Here is an 18,770-nt window from a genome sequence, read left to right on the forward strand (position 1 = left end):
GGCCCGGGCTGGCACACGCAGCGCTGCATACGGCCACTTGGCCGCCGCGGTAGCCGGGGGCCGCTAGCCCGTAGGGGGCGCACACAGACCCGCGCATTGGCCCGGACGCGTGTTCCGAGGCGCACCACGCGGGGTCATTTACACGCACGCGCGCACAGACACGCGAGCTGCCCATACCTCCCAGGGCCGAGGGAAAGAAAGGGTCCCACCGAGAGGGGGCGAAATGTTCGTTAGGGCGGTCCCGGGGTTTAGTTTCAGAAGCCGGGGGCGGGGCCTTAGTAGAAGAGGCAGTTGGGCCCCCACCCCCACTCCGTATCGCAGGTGCGGGGGGACTGGGCCACCTGGGCCGACCGAGTGCTCAGGTTCCGCCTGGAGTTTCCCTCCGGTGTGGGACGCTTCCTGCCCTGGCCCAGGTAGTCCTGTGAACCTGGCTGTGGACTGGGAGGCAGCGCGGCAGGGGGGTTTCTGTGTAGAAAAGGAAAGTGTTGGCTCAAGTTGGATCTACTAACTCCTGAGGCCTTTTCCAGCTCTGACTTGTTATGAAGAAGGAACGGGACCCAGAAGCCATAAAAGGAGTTGGTGGGAGCCGAGAAAAAAAGTCTTGGGCCCCAGCCACAGGCTCTTATTGTTTTAAATGTCCCCTTGTTTATTTACGTTGCTCCCTGCCATGGGGTGGCAGGGGGCAAAGCCTAAACCTGTGGGGTCCCTAGGATGGGGAAGGGATGTAGAACTTGAGGCTAGGATCAGAGGATCAAGGATCAGAGGAGAACCCAGGATCTGCCAGAACCGAGGCTGCTGTGTTAGGGTGGCAGGTGGGGGTCCCTGAAGGCCAGAGGGAGGCTGCTGTGTTAGGGTGGCAGGCGGGGGTCCCTGAAGGCCAGAGAGCAACAAAGCAGAAGACCATGACTTCAAAAGTTTCAAGAAGGGGCCTTTTTTTGTTTGTTTGTTTAATGAGCCTTGGCTGTTGGAACTGTTGCTGGAACACAGCAGGGAAATACAGCAAATGTAGAGGTTCTGGCTTGCATTCAGAACACGGGATCTACAGAACACCAGCGACATGACAGGGTCACATGAGCTGACATCTACTTGTGGTCCCCTTGGGAACTGAGGTTGGAATCAGATGACCCAGCTGTGCCTCTCCCTAGCTTCCTGGTTTGGGGGATCTTGTCCAACATCTTTGGCCCTCAGATTCCTCATCTGTAAAATGGGAACAAGAACTCCTGCACCAGAGTGTTCTGGGGATTAAAAGGGTGTCTAAGTCCCCCTTCCATCTTGCTTTCCCTCCTTTTCCACTTCTCAAGGTCCCTGGTGCTTGCTCACTAGGACTCCTTCCAAGCCCCAGTTTCTTGGGAGCAGGTGGCGTCCAGTGGGGCGAAGGCTGGGGAGCAGCGCCCTCTAGTGGTCGATACCAGGAGGGTCCCGTCAGTCTTTGAGACACACCCAGGCTAACGTGATTAGTGCAAGTTAGAGCCTCCCCAGGGCTGATCGTGGGGGCTCCACTCGGGGAAGCCTTTCCTTCTGATTCGGTTTCCCCCTGGAGCAAGCAGAGGAAATACTGCTCCCCGACAGCAGTCTCTCCTCTGACCTCCGGCTGCCCAGCTTTCGCAGCTTTAACAGGCTTCTCTCACTTCTGCCCCGGAGGAATCTATGCACTTAGCCTTCATACTGGGTTTTATAGCTTGCAAAACGCTTTGACACACATTACTTGTCCCTGAGGTGTGCTGTTTCTGGGTGGTGATGGCGCTCGTTGGATAGAGAATCGTGGTTGGGAGTGTGGCTCCAGTGCGGGGGACAGATTTGGATCCTGCCTCTTCCATCCAGCTCCGTAACCAGGGCGACGTTCAAAACATTGAATAATCAGTAGGGCAGGCAGCGACCAATCAGAACAGGCCCTGCTCTAACCGCCCGGTGGGGCCAAAGGCGTGTGTACCTGCTGAAGATTCTGGAATAACCTCAACCTCCCCGGGCCTCGGTTTCTTCATCTGCAATATGGGCACGTTGGTTATACCAGTACCGCTTTAGAGGGCAGTCCTGAGGACTGGCTTAGTTCAGGGGTGTAAAAGATTGAGAAACCAGTATCTGACACGTAGAAAGCACCAAATAAGTATTGGCTTTATGACTGGTCTGAGCTCCTCTCAGACCCAGTGACTCAGGGTGGCTGGAACTTTTAAGGGAGACTCCCCCAGGTGAGCCCAATGTATGCACATGGGTTCACCTTCCAGCTCACCTCTCACCTTCCCCACCTCCTTGTCTGGCTCCCCAGTTATTCTACTCTCTAGAAGTGCTTCTCAAACTTCATCATGCATCCGAATTTCTGGGGGATCTTACTAAATTGCAGATTCTGATGCAAGAGGCCTGGGTGGGGCCTGGGTTTCTAACTTTCATCTAAGCTCCCTGGTTGTGCTGATGCTGGTGCTAGAAGCAAGGCTCCAGAAGATCACTGTGGACATGGAAGGGTCAGCTGGTTGGCCTGTAAATATTTACTGAGCACCTACTCAGTGCAAGGCGGCGCAGGGTTCAAAACAAGTCCCAGGACTGGCCTCCAACCTCAAGGAGCAGAGAGGCTATTGCAAAAATACCAGTAACAGTCAGGCCAAAGAGCAAACGTGCCAAACAAACAGCAGGTGAAACATGTGGTGAGTCCTGTCTCTGCCCAGCAGCCGGAGTGAGGATTTAACCAGGTTACTGCCCTGCTCAAAACTGTCCAGTGGCTCCCACCTCACTCAGAATAAAAGTTGAATTCTTCCGGATTCTTCTTCTAGGCCCTGCCATCATCTGGCTTTGTCTCTGACCTCATCTCCCATCGCTCGCTTTATTCTAAACTCACCATTTGTTCCTGCAAACCCAACATCCCAACTTCCTACCCGAGAGCCTTTGAATTTGCCTGGTTGATTGATTCTTGTCCTTCAAACTGGCCTCTTATTGCCTCTTTGAGAGACATTCCTTGACCCAGAGGAAATCTAACCCAAAGTAGCCACCTCCAGCTCAGATCATATTTTCTCTATTATATCATTCTGTTGTTTTTTAATAGAACTTCTAAGTCCGATGTTACTGCATTATATTTTTGGCGCCTTTGTGTTGGCCCCATGAAGACAGAGGTGTTTGCCTGCCTTGTTCTGCTTTACCACCAGGACCGAGAACAGCATCTTGTGCATAGTAGGTAGGTCTTCAGTACAGATCTGTCGAATGAATGAAAGAACAATGGTTTTAGGGCAGTTAAGGAGGTGAGACGGGTCCCTGGGTGACCCCCAATGGGTGAGTGACTTCATAGACTTAGTGTACAGGAAGTTTATCAGGGAGGTCTCCTGGGATCACATCCATGGAAGGGTCGAGAAGGTGGCAGGAGCAGGAAGAGGGAGAAGTAGGGCATCAGGGCCAGCTGACCCCTGGGGAGCTCCCAGGCAGGGGAGATCTTTCACCATTGTCCTCCTTGCAGGGCCTGATCCTAGGGTGACGATGAACCCAATGGACTGAGACCATGGGCATGACATAGACCTTGAGAGGCTACCCACATACCCTTGACTTTTGTTCTTATTTTTTGAGTGTTGATTTGTGCCAAACCCTCATCACTCAGCTGCTACATTTGCCATTTCAGCATCTTACAGAGATGCCCCTTACCTATTTTTTCAAGAGCAAGTGGTGTTCTTCAGCTGAAAACAGAGAACCAAACATCCAGCATTTGCATAGATGAACATTTCTGGAAGTATTCTGCAATTTGGGTCCTTTCATGGAAAAGTACCGGACGCATCCCCTCCATGCGATATCTGATGGGCCTGAGGATCCCCAGCTCAGTTTGTGTTGAATTTGTGGTTAGGAAAGTGCCCCCCAGAGGTGGCCAGCTGTAGCATGGGGAGAGGACGACAGATGAACCCTGACAGAGGGAACAGATTGGACTCTGTGCCGGAAGACACCTTGCTTGGTGTCTAGGGCTTGCCAGCTGGGCAGGGCAGGTTTTATGAATGTCCAACCCATGCATCACCCAGGGCCCCAGTGCTTATTCAATGCTCTATTGTCACCATCTTGACATGCCTTTTTTTTTTTTAAGTTTATTTATTTATTTATTTATTTATTTTTAAAGATTTCATTTATTCATTTGACAGAAAAATCACAAGTAGGCAGAGGCAGGCAGAGAGAGAGGGGGAAGCAGGCTCCTCGCTGAGCAGAGAGCCCAATGTGGAGCTCAATCCCAGGACCCCGGTACCACGTCCGGAGCTGAAGGCAGAGGCCCAACCCACTGAGCCACCCAGGCGCCCCTAAAGTTTATTTATTTTGAAGTAATGTCTACACCCAACGTGGGGCTCAAACTTATGACCCGGAGATCAAGAGTCATATGCTCTTTCAACTGAGCCGGCCAGATGCCCCCCACCACCCCTCATCTTGCCATTCTTTCTTTCTTTCTTTTTTTTTTTTTTTTCTTTTTTAAAGATTTATTTGACAGAGAGAGACAGCGAGAGAAGGAATGCAAGCAGGGGGAGAGGGAGAAGCAGGCTTCTCACCAAGCAGGGAGCCCGATGCAGGGCTCAATGCCAGGACCCTGGGATCATGACCTGAGCTGAAGGCAGACGCTTAATGACTGAGGCACCCAGGCGCCCCCCATCTTGCCATTCTTAATAGTTTTTGAACAAGGGAACTTGCATTTTCATTTTGCCCTAGGCCCCACAAATTGTGTAGCTGTTTCTCTGGTTCTGAAGCCCAGGGCCCGTTCCCAAGGAATCCTCTGGGAGAGTCTGGTGAATCTCTGTGGGAGGTGAGCCTGTGTGCACCCTAGAACAGGTCTTGTGTGCAAAACTGGGATCATGGAGCCTGCTTCACCTGGAGGAGAGGAGAGGACTAGTGCTGGAGGCTTTTCTCCAGTGAGGATCAGGCTGTGGAAATTCACTGCCCGGGGAAAGACAGCTCGATGGTTACTCCTTCAGAAATACCAGAAGCCTCTGGTCCTCAGAGCCCCTGGTCAGCAGTCAGACTGCTGACAAATGTGAAGGTTTATAGGGATGGGACAGATGCCTCCCTTGGGTGGGACAGATAGAGCATGGCCTGGCTCTCGGGCAAATAGCTGGTCTCCATGTCAATGCATACCAGTTCTGGGAGACTTGGGGCCAGATAGTCACGTCCCTGGATCCCGTGTGGTCTGGCCCGTTTTGCAGGGGGAGGTGGTGGTGGCTCCCGGGAGACAGACACTGGGAGGCTTGATGTTATCCTCTTGCAACAGGTGTCATTAGGAGGAAAGAGCCCGAGAGGCCTGGCTAGACTGCATCGCCTGAGTCCTGAGACCCAGTTACATCCCCCTCGCGCAGCCCTAGGGGCCCCACAGGCAACCTGATGCCAGCTCTCAGGCCCAGATTTAGGTCACTGCTTTGTTTTTGCACACCTGATGGTCTTTCTGCTCCTGCTGTGTCTTGTCCCTCACTATCTTCCACTCCAGATTTGAACCTTACCCTCTCTCCTCTGTGACTGATGCCAACTGCCTCAGTTTACCCACAGACGTGTCACTTTCACTCTCTTGCAGTTTGTCCTCAGTGGGCAGGACTGGGGCTTGTTTCCTACCATTGTCCCTCGGGCACTTCTGAACAAGGGACCTCTCATTTTATTTCTGTATTGTGGTCCCCCCAAATCCAGAAGCCAATCTGCTGATGAGCTCCCCGGGACACGGAGGCCAGGTCTGGAGGCGTTCGAGATCAGAACCTGACGCGGGGTTCTTAGTGTTGGAGGCGTCTGGCAGCTCTGAGAGGGCCGTGAATGTCCACGGTCCCATGGGAATGCCGTGCTGAGCGCCTACTGTGTGCAGGGAGGGCCGGACCGCTACAAACAGAAGCCTCTTTCTTCCTAGAGTTTAGCCAGGAGGGCGTTTAGAAGTAGGACAAAGCCTGCCCGATCCAGGGGCCTCCCCCTCAGGCGTGGGGAGAAACTCGGGGCGGCAGGGAGCGGAGGAGGGGCGTCCTCCCGTAGGGCGCAGACGCCGCCCTGCCTGGGTCGCCGGCCTCCGAGAGCTGAAAGGGCCTCTGTGTTCTGTCCCCCGCCTGCCCGCGGGCCAGCAGCGCATTTCCTCCGCTGCGCCAGACCCCGGAGGCTCCGCAGCCCCTCTGGGGACAGACACAAATAGTTGCCGGCCCAGCTGCCCGGCCAGTTACCTTGGGAACCAAACTCAATCGCCTGACGTCACCCGGCCGTTGCATAGCAACCGGCGTAGACTCCCCCTCGCGCGGCCCCCGCCCCGGCGCTGAGGTCTCGGTCGCCCTAGACACAGCGGGGCGGGGCGGTCGCTGTCCTCACCGCCCCTCGCCCGCTGGGCCCCGCCCTCGGCCCCGCCCCGGAGCTGTGCTTCCCCGCCACCATCCCTCCTCCCCAACCCCCAGCCCCGGCGGAAGGGGGCCGGCCCCAGCTAAGGAAGCGGCGCAGCCAGGCCTCGGGCCAGCTCCGCCTGAGTGCGACCCTCCGGCAGCCGACGTTGCTGTCCCAGAGCGAAGCCTTTGTTTGCCGTCCCCCCGTCTGGCTGTCTCAGTTTTCCGTTCCAGTCTCCTTTCTCACCAGGCCCCAACCTGGGCTCCTGCTCTGGCAACGGGGAGCAGGTGGCCGGGCGGGGGCGTTTTCGTGCCCCTCCCCTCGGGTGGCCCAGGAAATCTCTGCCTCGCTTGGCCACCTGCCTCGGGGGAGGAGACGCCGGGACCGCTCACGCCACTCCGCTCCCATCCCTGGTTCGCTCCTCCACTCCGGTGCCTTCCCCTGGCGTCTGTGCCGTGCCATTCACCTCTTGCCCTGGCTGCAGTCGGACCGGGCCGCCCCTGGGTGAGGGCCGTGGGGAGGGAGGGGCCTTGCCAAGCGCGCCTGGCGGAGTTTCTGGCTTTGGCCTTGTTCTGGGGCTGCGCTGGCTCCCTCCCATCGCTGTTTCCTACCAAAGCCGATCATTACGTGCTGAATCCCAAAGCCCAGCACTATGCCGTGGCCGCAGTAATCGTCCACCATGCCCTGCCCTGGTCTGCCTCAACTTACCTATCCGTGGTCTGGGGTCACCCGAACTTCCTCCTCTTGCTAGAGGACCTTGCTTATCTTGTTCACCGTTCAGTGTGGTGGAGGCTATCTGTGGGGGATGTTTTTCCTCACCAGAAACTATTTTGATAAGTGCTAATAAAATGCAGGTGGTCAGAGAGGCAAAACCAGGTGTTTTAAGGGAATCCTATGTCCTCATTGGTTAATATTTAAAATTCAGAGAGGCAAAGGAATATTGTTTAATTCGTGGAGTTAGAGGGAGTGCACTTAAGAATGCCTCAGATCTTTCCAAAGCACATGGTCAAAGGAAGCTTCTGAATGTGGGTGGGACATTTACAGACTGATGGGAAAGGTGCTTTCTGTCCGAAGGTCCCCATTCAGTTGCAGGGGAAGGGATGTTACAGCAGTGCCACAGCAGTGAGGACAAAGGAAAGCCAAGAGGGGACAGGCTTCCTTAATTGCCTCCTCCTCCTCTCTGGGAGGGACACAGCTCAGGGTGCCAAAGAGCCACCTGCTCCAGGAGGTACCAGGGACTCTGGATGAGGAAGGCCTTTCCAACATGTGATCCAGGCTGGGCCAACCAGAGCTCTTCCCCCTAGGATTTATCAGGCAGGATCGGGGACACAGAGATCTTTCCTCTTAGTCTTGGAAGTGCAAGCTTGTGGGACTGGAGCCTTCAGGAGCTGTGTTCCTGCAAGGAACAGAAGCCTGGAGAGGAGGCAGAGCTGCCCTGGGAGGCAGAGGATGGTCCTTGATTCTGGGCATCTCCAAAGCCAGTTCTTCCTAGCCCTTCTGGGCTGGGCCCATCGGTCTGGCCCCCATGAAGCTGCTTCAGGCTGGTTTCTGTCACTTCCAAATTAAAAGACTCCTGATCAATGCAGAGACAATGCAGAAAACCCCAAGGAAGGGAGAAAACTGACCTCTGTCACATGCCCACCATTAAATGCTATTTTTTTTATTTTTTATTTTATTTTTATTTTTTTTAAAGATTTTATTTATTTGACAGACAGATCACAAGTAGGCAGAGAGGCAGGCAGAGAGAGAAGGGAGGAAGCAGGCTCCCTGCTGAGCAGAGAGCTGGATTCTGGGCTCGTCCCAGGACGCCGGGATCATGACCTGAGCCGAAGGCAGCGGCTTTAACCCACTGAGCCACCCAGGCGCCCCTAAATGCTATTTTTAAAAATATGCATTGGTGGGGCACCTGGGTGGCTCAGTTGGTTAAGCCTCTGCCTTTGGCTCAGGTCATGATTCCAAGGTCCTGGGATCGAGCCCCACATCGGGCGCTCTGCTCAGCAGGGAGTCTGCTTCCCCCCCCCCCTCTGCCTACTTGTAATCTATCTCTCTGTCAAATAAATAAATCTTTAAAAAAATGCATTATCGGTGATAGCATCCCTGTGAGGCAAATGGGAGACCTAATTTATAGATGAGGAAACTGAGTCTGGAAATAAGCAGGACTTTCATCTAGTCCCTCAGGGTCCACTTGAGGACTCCATGGGGGGCGGCAGATGGCTTCCAGTCACCAGTTTAGGGGGTACTGCTCTTCTAGAGATCCCCTGAGCCAGGCCCCACCCCTGAAGGCCTTTGCCATGGTGGGATCCTTTATGGAGGACTCTGGGCCTTCTGAGGTCTGAGTCTTGGAGCGCTGTTCTACAAATATGGCCATGATCTTGGGCTCTGGCTGTGACTCCAGTGGGAGGGTCTATCCCCCTCTGTCCTTCTGCCCTTGTTCCTTTTTTTTTTTTTTTTAAGATTTTATTTATTTGAGAGAGTGTGTGTATGAGTAGGTGGGGGAGGGGCATGGAGGGGCAGAGGGAGAGGGAGGGGGAGAAGCAGACTCCTCACTGAGCAGACAGCCTGATCCAGGCTCTATCCCAGGACCCTGAGATCATGACCTGAGCAGAAGGTAGAGGGTTAACTGACTGGGCCACTCAGGTGCCCTCCTGCCCCTGATCCTAAGAACTTCCTAGGAATACATTTCCAGCCCAAGTCAGCTCGATTGGTGGTATCTTAGTGTCTTAGTATCTTAGTATCTTAGTGTTTATTCTGAACCTGAGATGTAGTAAGAAATACCTGTTTGGTCTCTGCCTCGCTCCTGCCCTCTTCCTGGCACAGAACTTCAAAAACTCTTGGAATTTCTTGAGTGGTGAGAGGGGTGAGAGCAGCATCTTTTGTTATTCATAATGTCCCTTTCAAAGATACCTGAGTTTATGTAACGGACTCCTAGAGATGGTGATGGGGGGCTAGAAACCAGGGAGCCAACCCTGGGATTAGAAAGTTGAAACTTTCAGCACCCCCTACTTCATCTCTGGGGAGAGGAGATGGGCTGAAGATTGGCTTAATAACTAGTAATTTAATCAGTCAGGCCTATATAATGGAACTTCCATAAAAACACTAAACAAGAGAGTTTGAAGAGTTTCTGGGTTGGAGAAAGCATCCATGTGTCAGGAGGGCGGCACACTCCAATTCCTGGGAGACAGAAACTCCTGTGCTGGAGACCCTTCTGGAAGCTTGCCCTATGTACCTCTTTATCTGCTTGTTCGTCTATAATATCCCTTGTAATAAATGAGTGATAGTGTTTTCCTGACTTCTATGAGTTTCTGTAACCAGTTATCCAGCCCAAGGAGAGAGTTGTGGGAATCCCTGATTTGTAGCCACATCAGACAGAAGAAAGGGTACCTAGGGACCTGAAGCAGGGCATCTGGTGGGACTGAGCCCTTAACCTGTAGGGTTTGTGCTAACACCAGCAATTTCTTTTGGGGCACCTGGGTGCTTCAGCCATTAAGCTAAGTCTGCCTTTAGCTCAGGTCATGATCACAGGATCCTGGGATCCAGCCCCCCGCCCCGGGCTCCTTGCTGGGTGGGAAGCCTGCTTCTCCTTCTCCCACTCCCCCTACTTGTGTTCCCTCCCTTGCTCTCTCTCTCTCTCTGTCAAATAAATAAATAAATAAATAAATAAATAAATAAGTAAAATCTTTTAAAAAGAGAGTTTTTTTTTAACCCCCATTTCTCTCATGAGTGTGTCTCAAATCCCCAAACATCCTTAAGTCTGGGCTTTGGCCTTGTGCCCTCCAGCCACAGGTCAGTGCCGCCTTCTCTTCAGCAGAGGGCGCACTTTCCACTCTTAGGGACTGGAAGCTCAAGATCGGGCAGTCTCCGAAACGGGGCTTGGTGGTAGCCCAGAGAGGATCCAGTCTTTCGTTTAAACATGTAAATGTGTACTTAAGACCTTGGTATAATTTCACACTTTGTTACATCCCCCTGGGGGGACTCCCCTTATCTGTGGTCACTTTCTCTTGGAGACACTCTTTCCTGGGTAGAACCTGTGCCTCCTCACCCAACCTATAAACTTGACCACAATCACATGGTGACTTTAACCAATTAGCCAAGTGGCTGTAGACTGAACAGTAACATTGGCCTTACAAAACAAGTAAAAACACTGACAAAGATTTAGCCTCCCCCACCATTTTTTAAAAACCATTCTCAAGATGGTGTCAAATTTCTAAGTTTTCTTACCATGAAGCTCGGACCACGCTCAGGGCAGCTGGGGGAACAAGTCCTTCAGTGCAGGGCCACAGTGTCCCTCCTGCTCTCTGCCAGGACCTGTTGGTGCCCTTCCCTTAGCCAAGCCCCTGCTGGGCTCAGATGTCCTGATGCTGCCCCTGCCCCCCGGCCTAAGTATCTCTTTCCCCAGAACCTCAGCTTACTGTCTGGTCTCCCTACAGCACAACACCCCCCCTCCAAAAGGTGGTTGTTGGTCCTGGAGCAGGAGAGTGGTTGTCAGGTGTTTAGACCATCACCTGAATGAGAGGAGTAAGAAGGTGCCCTTACGCCCCTTTTGGGGGTGAATTAATAAGTTTGTCTGTGCTTCAATTCTCAACGCCAGAGAGTACCCTCCCAAAGGCCACCCTGTTATTCTGACGACTGCTCATTCTTTTTCCCCTTACCCACCACCTTGTTCCTCCCCAGTAGTGCTCCCTTTGTTCATTTGCAGGCTGTGCCGGGCCACATGCCGGTGATGGGCTGGAGCACTCCTGCCCGCAGACTTCCGGGAGGCGGGGGTGTCTCAGCCACTGCTTCTCTATTGCGGGGGGGCCTGGGGTGGATGGAAATGGGGCCTTTCCTTTCTTCCTCTGGCAGTTTTTTTTTTTTTTAAAGATTTTATTTATTTATTTGACAGACAGAGATCACAAGTAGGCAGAGAGGCAGGCAGAGAGGAGGAAGCAGGCTCCCTGCTGAGCAGAGAGCCCGACGCGATGCGATGCGGGCTCGATCCTAACACCCTGGGATCATGACCTGAGCTGAAGGCAGATGCTTTAACCCAGTGAACCACCCAGGCGCCCCTCCTCTGGCAGTTTTATCCAGAGCTGGAGTGCACGCACTTCTATCCCTGTCTCAGCCTCAGCCCCCCAGTGTGCAGGTTTGACCTTCTCCCCCACCGCAGCACCACCTAGATGCCTGGGACAGAGGGTCCCACCTACAGAGAAGAGGTGCTGCCAGGAGGATTTGCCCACAAGACCATTTATTCTGTGGCAAAGAGGAAGGCCGGAGCAAGTAGGGAAAGTCAGACCTCTTTGGCAATGTCTCCACCGAAGACTCTGTCATTATAATCGCGGTGATTGCTAACACAGAGCACTCAAGTGCGCGTCACGCACTGTTCTATGAACTTGACTCATTAACTCATGTCGCCCTCAGAGCAGCGCGATGCAGTTGGTACTGTTATCATTGACATTTTCCCGGTAAGGAAACTGAGGCACAGGGCGATGAAAGTAGCACAGTTAGAATATAGAGCAGGCTTCGAGGCAACTTGGTCCCCAACACCAGGCTCTTACAACGCTTTAACATACAAAATGGTGTTGGTCCCCCGTCCCCTGCCCGGCCAGGTAGGTGTGAGGCCCAGGCCAGGTAATGAGGTATTTCATTTCCAAAGCCTCAGTGATTGGTGGGGGAGAGAGACCAAGGGGGCCAAACCCACCAGAGCTAGGGAGAACAAGGGCCTCTGTCTTTCCAGGAAGATGGCTGAGCCGCCTGGGAAAGGAGCCAGCAAGGGGGGGGGGGAGGGGCAGAGCTGGAGAGACGGAACCCTGAGGACAAGGCTGAGCGGGGGATCCAGCCATGCGCCCTTGGCAGTTGTGCTTCTTGGCTAATCCCTTCAGCTGATCTGGTTTGAGTTTGGTTTCTGTCCCTTCCAACCTTTCCTTTGGGTTGGCAGTGTCTCTCTCGGGCCTTGAGTGCCAGACAGTGGCACTTACCCAGTTCAAAAATTATTTGGGGAAAGCTTTTGGGGTCTACGCTGGCGGTATCGTCACCTGTCCTCTGCTCTGGGTTCAGGTCAGGTTGAGCTGGTCGCCGCCCTCTCCAACTGAGCGCGCCTCAGGCCTGCCTCAGCTGTTGTTGCTGTCCCCTCTGTGAGGGGACACCAGGGCTCCTCTGTTTCCACATATGACTCAGTTGATCCTCTGAAGACCCTGGTTACTGGGATCTGATCGACAGTCTTCCTTCTCTGAAGCTTTTGCTTTCAGGATGAGGACAGTTCATGTCTCACCAATGGAAAGTGGCAGTTCCTTGAGAAGAGAGGGTAGACACCCCTGGTCTGTCTTTACATCCCCTTGGAGCCTGGCAACCCACTTTCTCCTGGGAACCACCTGCAGGGTAGGGGTGACAAAGGCTTGCCTTTGGGGCCCTGGTGACATCAATCACTATGCTGGCCAGGTATGTCCCTCTAAAGAGGGCAGCTTGGCTGCCACCCCTAAGAGATGCAGAAATCCATTTTTTAATCCACAATTTTATGTTAAAATCTCCTGGTTTTTAAGTGTTAGCAATTAACACACAATTTGAGAAACACCGTATAGGGGGCACAAATACATTGGTGGATGGATTTCAGCCCAGGGCTCCCATTTACAGACGGCTGAGTGAAGGAAACCACGGCCAGGGCTGAGGCAGGGAGCTGTGCGGGGTGGGACCCGCATTTGGCACTGGGCTAGGGACAGGAGTGGGGTTGATGGGCTGCTCAGTGAGTCACATGACTGGCGTGGCACCGTGTCCGGCCAGAGGGCAGGCTAGTGGCTTTCTGAAACAGGTGCTCCCTTTGCCACATAGATGTTTATAAAGAAACCTGGGTCTAGGGTGACCAACTCATCACAGTCTGCCTGGGATTTTCCTGGTTTTAAATCTGAAAGTCCCACATCCCAGGAACCTTCTCAGTCTCAGGCAAACCGGGATGGTTGACCTAGATCCCTGTTCCGGCTGTGTCCCCTGCCTGTTGGAGGAGAGTCATGGCAGCCGGAATGCCTGAGCTCGGTGAGTACCAGACACCATGTGTTAGGCTCTGCGTTGTTTCTCTTGCGTCTCCTGAACATTGTCATGGTGTAGATGCTTTATCTACCCTGTTGGATGAGAACCGTTCAGAGGGTGAAGCAACTTGTGCCAGGTCAGTGACAGCACTGGGGTGTGAACAGATATTGGTCTGGCTCTGTCCTCTCAACCCCACTGGGGGGCCCAGCCCGCCACGCCAACAGGGCCCCCGCAGCCCGCCACGCCAGCAGGCCCCCCCCTCAGCCTGCCACGCCAACAGGCCCCGCCTCCCGGCCCACCACACCAGAAGGCCCTGGGGAAATGTCAGGTCTCACTTTCTCAGGAACCCACTTATCTGGTTGGAGGTTCAGCCAAGGTCAATGTTTGCAAGTCTGAGGTCCCCACGCCAGGCCCCCCAGTCCTGCCCGGCTCTTCTCTTTCTGGACTTCAGCCCCCAGCCGACCCCTGCCCCAACCCAAAAGGACAACCCGAGAAGCCCTCAGGGGTCACCTTTCTGCACTTAGAAAATAAACGCTCGCCAGTGCTTTATTGCCCAATCTGGGGAGAGCCCACCAGGGCAGGGGTGGGGGAAGGAGCAGGCACGAGGGGGCCAGGGTTCTCAGGGGCTGCTGAGCCAGTCCTTTGGGGCTCCTTGAGTGGGGTCTAGTCAGAGTTCGGACTGGGGTGATTGGGAAGGAGGTGGGTGGTCAGGAACCGCATGGCCGAGCGCACATGTTCTAGGGTCCTCTGCTCCACCCTTCCCAGCATGAGGGTGACAGAGCGCAGGGCCAGGCTGGGTCCTGCCATCAGCCCAGAGGAGAAGGTTCTCCCCAGGATGCTGGAGACGGAGCGCAGGCTGGGCCCAGTGCTGTGCAGCAGGTCTGTCACGGAGCTGTGGCCAGAGGCCAAGAGGGCCGTGGCCATGCCCACGGTGGCCTCAGACCACACTAGGACGTCCGCCAGGGAGCTGATGGACCCCTCGCCCCCGCCCAGCAAACTGGTCATGGAGCGCATGTAGGTGTTCTCCTCGCTGGCCATGTAAAGCCTGGGGTCTAGGGACATCCTGCCCAGGGCCACCCCTCGGGGGCCGGGTGAGGGCGGGGTGCTGCCTCCTGGGGAAGGAGGCAACTGCAGAGCCTGCAGGTCTTCTGAGCTGTCCTCCAGATCCCCCTCAGTCACTGCCTGGGATCCGGCTCCTGGCAAAGCTTCAGTGTCAAAGCTCAAGGCCTCCAGACCATCAGGTCCCTCCTCAACGGTGTCAGTGGTGCTGGTGGCCTGACTGCCAAGCGGATAGTCCATGTCTGCGGTGTTCACGATGGGCTGAGCATCCATGGTCTGGGGAAACTGTACCTCAGCCCCTGGGGCGACTGGAGCTAATTCTTGTTCTCCGCTGGGGACACCTGCCATTTGTGGGGTCTCTTCTTCCATCAGGGAGTCCTGTTGGGAGCTCTGAAGACTCTGAGTTACACTCAACTCTTGCCCCAGGTCATCACATGCTGGGTCCTGGGGGCCCGTGTACACTGGCAGACTGCTTGAGGCTTCCCTGGGCTCCTGGCTGTGTGTTCCAGCAGCTTCAGGCTTGTCCTCATCCCCAGATGCTGATGTGGGTTTGGAGGTTAATGACTCAGTGGAGGCCCGATCTACATCATGCTGTTCAGGGGATGCTCCAGCACCGTCAGCCACGGGGGCCTCCGCAGGGAGGGGGATCTGATTTGCGGACCCCTCTGTAAGGCTGTCTGTGGATCTGCCGTTGCCATGTGTGGGGATGCTGGCAACTCTGGCCTCTTCTGAGGGTCTGCTGGTCATCTAGGCCCTCCGTCACTTGTGCTGTTGAGGGAGTGACCACGGCCCAGCTCTCCTTGTTCGGGTAGTGAGGTCACAGGGGGCTGTAGGCAGCTGGTGATGTCATAGGTAGTTGCACAGCAAGGGTCCTGAACCTCTGAGTGGCTGCCCCAGTGGGCTGGGTCCACAGGACAACTTATTTACTTATTTATTACAAAGTTCATTTATTTATGTAAGAGTGAGAGAGAGAGAGAGAGAGAGCAAGTGCACCAGCATGGGGGAGAAGGAGAAGCAACCTTCCTGCTGAGCAGGGAGCATAATGCGGGGCTCGATCCCAGGACCCTCCAATCATGATCTGAGCCGAAGGCAGACGCTGAACCGACTGAGCCACCCAGGGGCCCCATGGGACAATTTATAGCTGAGTTTGCAGGTATATAAGGAGAGAAAGGCAAATGCTTTGGCAAAGGAGCAGAGGTGTGTGTAAAGGGGCAGGTACTGGTGCCCGGAGCAATCAGGGTACCCAAAGGGAGATTTATGATCAATGTTAGAAGGACCCAGCCACAGCATCTCTCTGTCCACACTGGTGACTCAGGACCCGGATTGCGCCAGTCTTTCTGCAGAGAGTCAGTTTCCCAGCAGTGGTGAGTAGAAACAAGTGAAGGCTAAGGGCCTGGGCTGCTCCTAGCAATAACCTTCTGGTTGTGGGGCGCCATAGATGGAATATTTGGGTCCCACCCCAAAATTCATAGGTTGAAAGTTAATCCCCAATGTAATAGTATTTGGAGGTGCTTAAGTTATGAGGGTGGGGCCCTCACAAACAGCATTGGTGTCCCTATAAAAGAGCTGTCTGGCCCCCTCCTCCATGTGAAATGCAGCCAGAAAGGGGCAATCTACAAACCAGGAAGCAGGTCCTCACCAGACGCTGAACCTCATGTGCCTTGACCTTGGACTTCTGAGCTTCCAGAACCTTGAGAAATAAATTTCTGCCGGGGCGCCTGGCTGGTTCAGTCAGTGGAGTGTGCAACTCTTGATCTCAGGGTCGTGAGTCTGAGCCCTGCGTTGGGCACAGATCACTTTAAAAAATAAAATAGAATTCCGTTGTTTATAAGCACCCTCCCACCTGCCCCAGTTCATGGTGCTCTGTAATAGCAGCCCTAAATAGACTCCGATAGAAATTGTACTGAGAAGTGGGGGGCTGCTGTCACAATCACCCAAGTGTGTGGACACAGCTCTGGAGCTGGGTGACAGGCAGAGGCTGGAAGAGTCTGACCTCTGTGGTCAGAAAAGCCTTCACTGCTGGGAAGATCTGGAGAGAGCTAGAAGGGAAGGGAGAGCTGTGGAGGGAGAGCCTCAGTTTTCTCAGAGAAGCCCTAATAATCGTGAACCAAACGTTGGGAGAGACATGGATGGTAAAAGCGTTTTGACATGGCCTCAGATGGAAACGAGGAACACGTTATTGGAATGGGAGGAAAGGCGATCCTTGTTATAAAGTGACAAAAAACTTGGCTGAGTTGTGTTAGTGTCCTCGTGTTTTCCAGAAGGTAGAACTTGCAAGCAGTGAAATCAGAAGAAATTAAAGCAATTTCTTTTGTTTCTTTTTTTTTTTCATTGAGGCATTTTATTTGCATGAATGTTTTATATCCCCCCTCTTTTTTTCAAAAGATTTTATTTATTTATTAGACACACAGAGAGGGATTACAAGTAGGCAGAGAGGCAGGCAGAGAGAGAGAGGGGGAAGCAGGCCCCCTGCTGAGCAGAGAGCCCGATGCGGGGGTTTGATCCCAAGACCCTGAGATCATGACCTGAGCAGAAGGTAGAGGCTTAACGCACTGAGCCACCCAGGTGCACCATATCTTTGCATTTTTAAAAAAGATTTTATTTATTTATGAGAGAGAGAGACAGAGAGAGAAAGTAAGCAGGGATGGAGTGAGGGGTGGGGAGGGAGAGGGACAAGCAGATTCAGTGCTGGGTGCAGAGCCCCATGCAGGGCTCGATCCCATGAGCCTGAGATCAGGACCTGAGCTGAAACCAAGAGTTGGAATCTTAACTGACTGAGCCATGCAGGTGCCCCCCCCCCATTTTGAGGGGCAATATCTTTCCATTTTGAGCAAGTGTATCTGGAACACTAAGGGTGTGGCCAAGCAAACATTTGCTGTCCTCAGAGCTGTTGCTCCCCTCAAAGGGCCAGAGTGGGAGGGGTGGCGAGGGGGAAATGCAGATCCGTGTCTGGCATCTGAGGGGCGGCTGGCGTGGGACCCGGGCATGACCGCCAGGGACATTGCAGGCTCCACTCCTCGCATTCCTTGTGACACAGGATGAACCCTCTCCATCTTCTCCCTGCCCAGCTGGGCTGGAAGGGCAGAGAATACCACGAGAGCTATAAACCCCTGAGTATCCTATGGAAAAGTGCAGACTCAGAAAAGCCTACTGGTGTTCATGGTCTTTGTTAGGAAGGGGGCTGGAATGGAGGGTTGCAGCCTGTCATACCTGTGAGTCCCCTGGGGTTCTCAGCTAACAGTGAATACTTACCACGGGCAGGAGAAGGAGCCAAGCATCTAATCCTCCCACCTACTCCGTTGTCTCTAGGTAGGTAGGCATTTATTATCATACCCATTTTACACACGGGAAAGCTGAGCTGCAGAGGGAACAAGTGACTCATTCAAGGTCACACTATTAATAAGCACTGAATCGGGGTTTTGCACTCCGTCTGGCTTCGGAACATGAGCCCGTCCATCTTAAATCCAGAGTGGGATAGTAAAAATATTGGATGATCGGCATGATGAGGACTGAATAATGCAGACAGAAGCCTACGATAATCGCATCATATAGTAGGTGACAGCTGGTGTCACTTCTCCCAGGTACCAGGCTCAATGCTCATTAAGTATTTCTTCTCCCCATGAATACTCTGCTGCCATGTCAGAGGTCAGAGGGCAGACCCAAGTTTGTTGGGGTGGCAGGGACTGATTGGTACAAACTTGCAGCTTGTGAAAGAATCCTGGAGAAGACTGCTAGTTGCTCATCCTAGTAGCCCTTCTTCTTTAGTATCAGAATCTCAGTTTTATTCAGGGTGGCTATGTGCTCAGCCCAACAAACACATTCCCCAGACTTCCCCACAACTAAGTATGAGCTCCCAGTCAATGAGACGGAACGGAAAGCATTGAGTAGAATCTGGAAGACTTAGAGAAGTCTCTAAGATTTACAGAAAGTTCAATGGCATCTGCCTGACTCTAGAGCGCAAACTGCCCCCCTCCTCACTGCCCCCCACCCCCCCGCCTTGCCTCTAGTTAGTAAATTCGAAGTGTCACCTCATGGATAGCCTGTGGCCCACTAAGACCATCAGGCACTCTTCACAGGTACTAAAGCCAAGCTCCTTGTCCTCCCCTTCTATTGGAATTCAACTTTTGATTCTGTATGTTGCACTTTACATTTAGCCTTGTTAAATTTCACATGCCTTAAAAATCTGTGTCAATGGGGCGCCTGGGTGGCTCAGTGGGTTAAGCCTCTGCCTTCTGCTCAGATCATGATCTCAGCTCCTCATTGGGCTCCCTGCTCAGTGGGGAGCCTGCTTCCCCTCTCTCTGCCTGCCTCTCTGCCTACCTGTGATCTCTCTCTCTGTCAAATTAAAAAAAAAAAAATCTTAGAGAAGTTTCTTGCCTTTATTAAGTAGTGTTCAGAGGAGGAAATTAGTCTCAGAAATGTTGTCTCTGGGGGCG

General features: G+C 53.5%; 1 protein-coding gene across 1 annotated transcript; it reads right to left on the minus strand.

Annotated features, from left to right (window-relative positions):
- Positions 1-13,938: 13,938 nt before the first annotated feature.
- Positions 13,939-15,081, minus strand: TEX44 (testis expressed 44; the record flags this gene model as incomplete). The annotated part of the gene is made up of 1 exon (XM_080799424.1): positions 13,939-15,081. The coding sequence occupies one exon, from the start codon at positions 15,079-15,081 to the stop codon at positions 13,939-13,941; it is 1,143 nt and encodes a 380-aa protein (XP_080655550.1).
- Between the last annotated feature and the right edge of the window lie 3,689 nt (positions 15,082-18,770).

Source organism: Martes martes (genome assembly GCF_963455335.1).
Source record: "Martes martes genome assembly, chromosome: 3".
In the NCBI taxonomy this organism is placed as follows: domain Eukaryota; kingdom Metazoa; phylum Chordata; class Mammalia; order Carnivora; family Mustelidae; genus Martes; species Martes martes.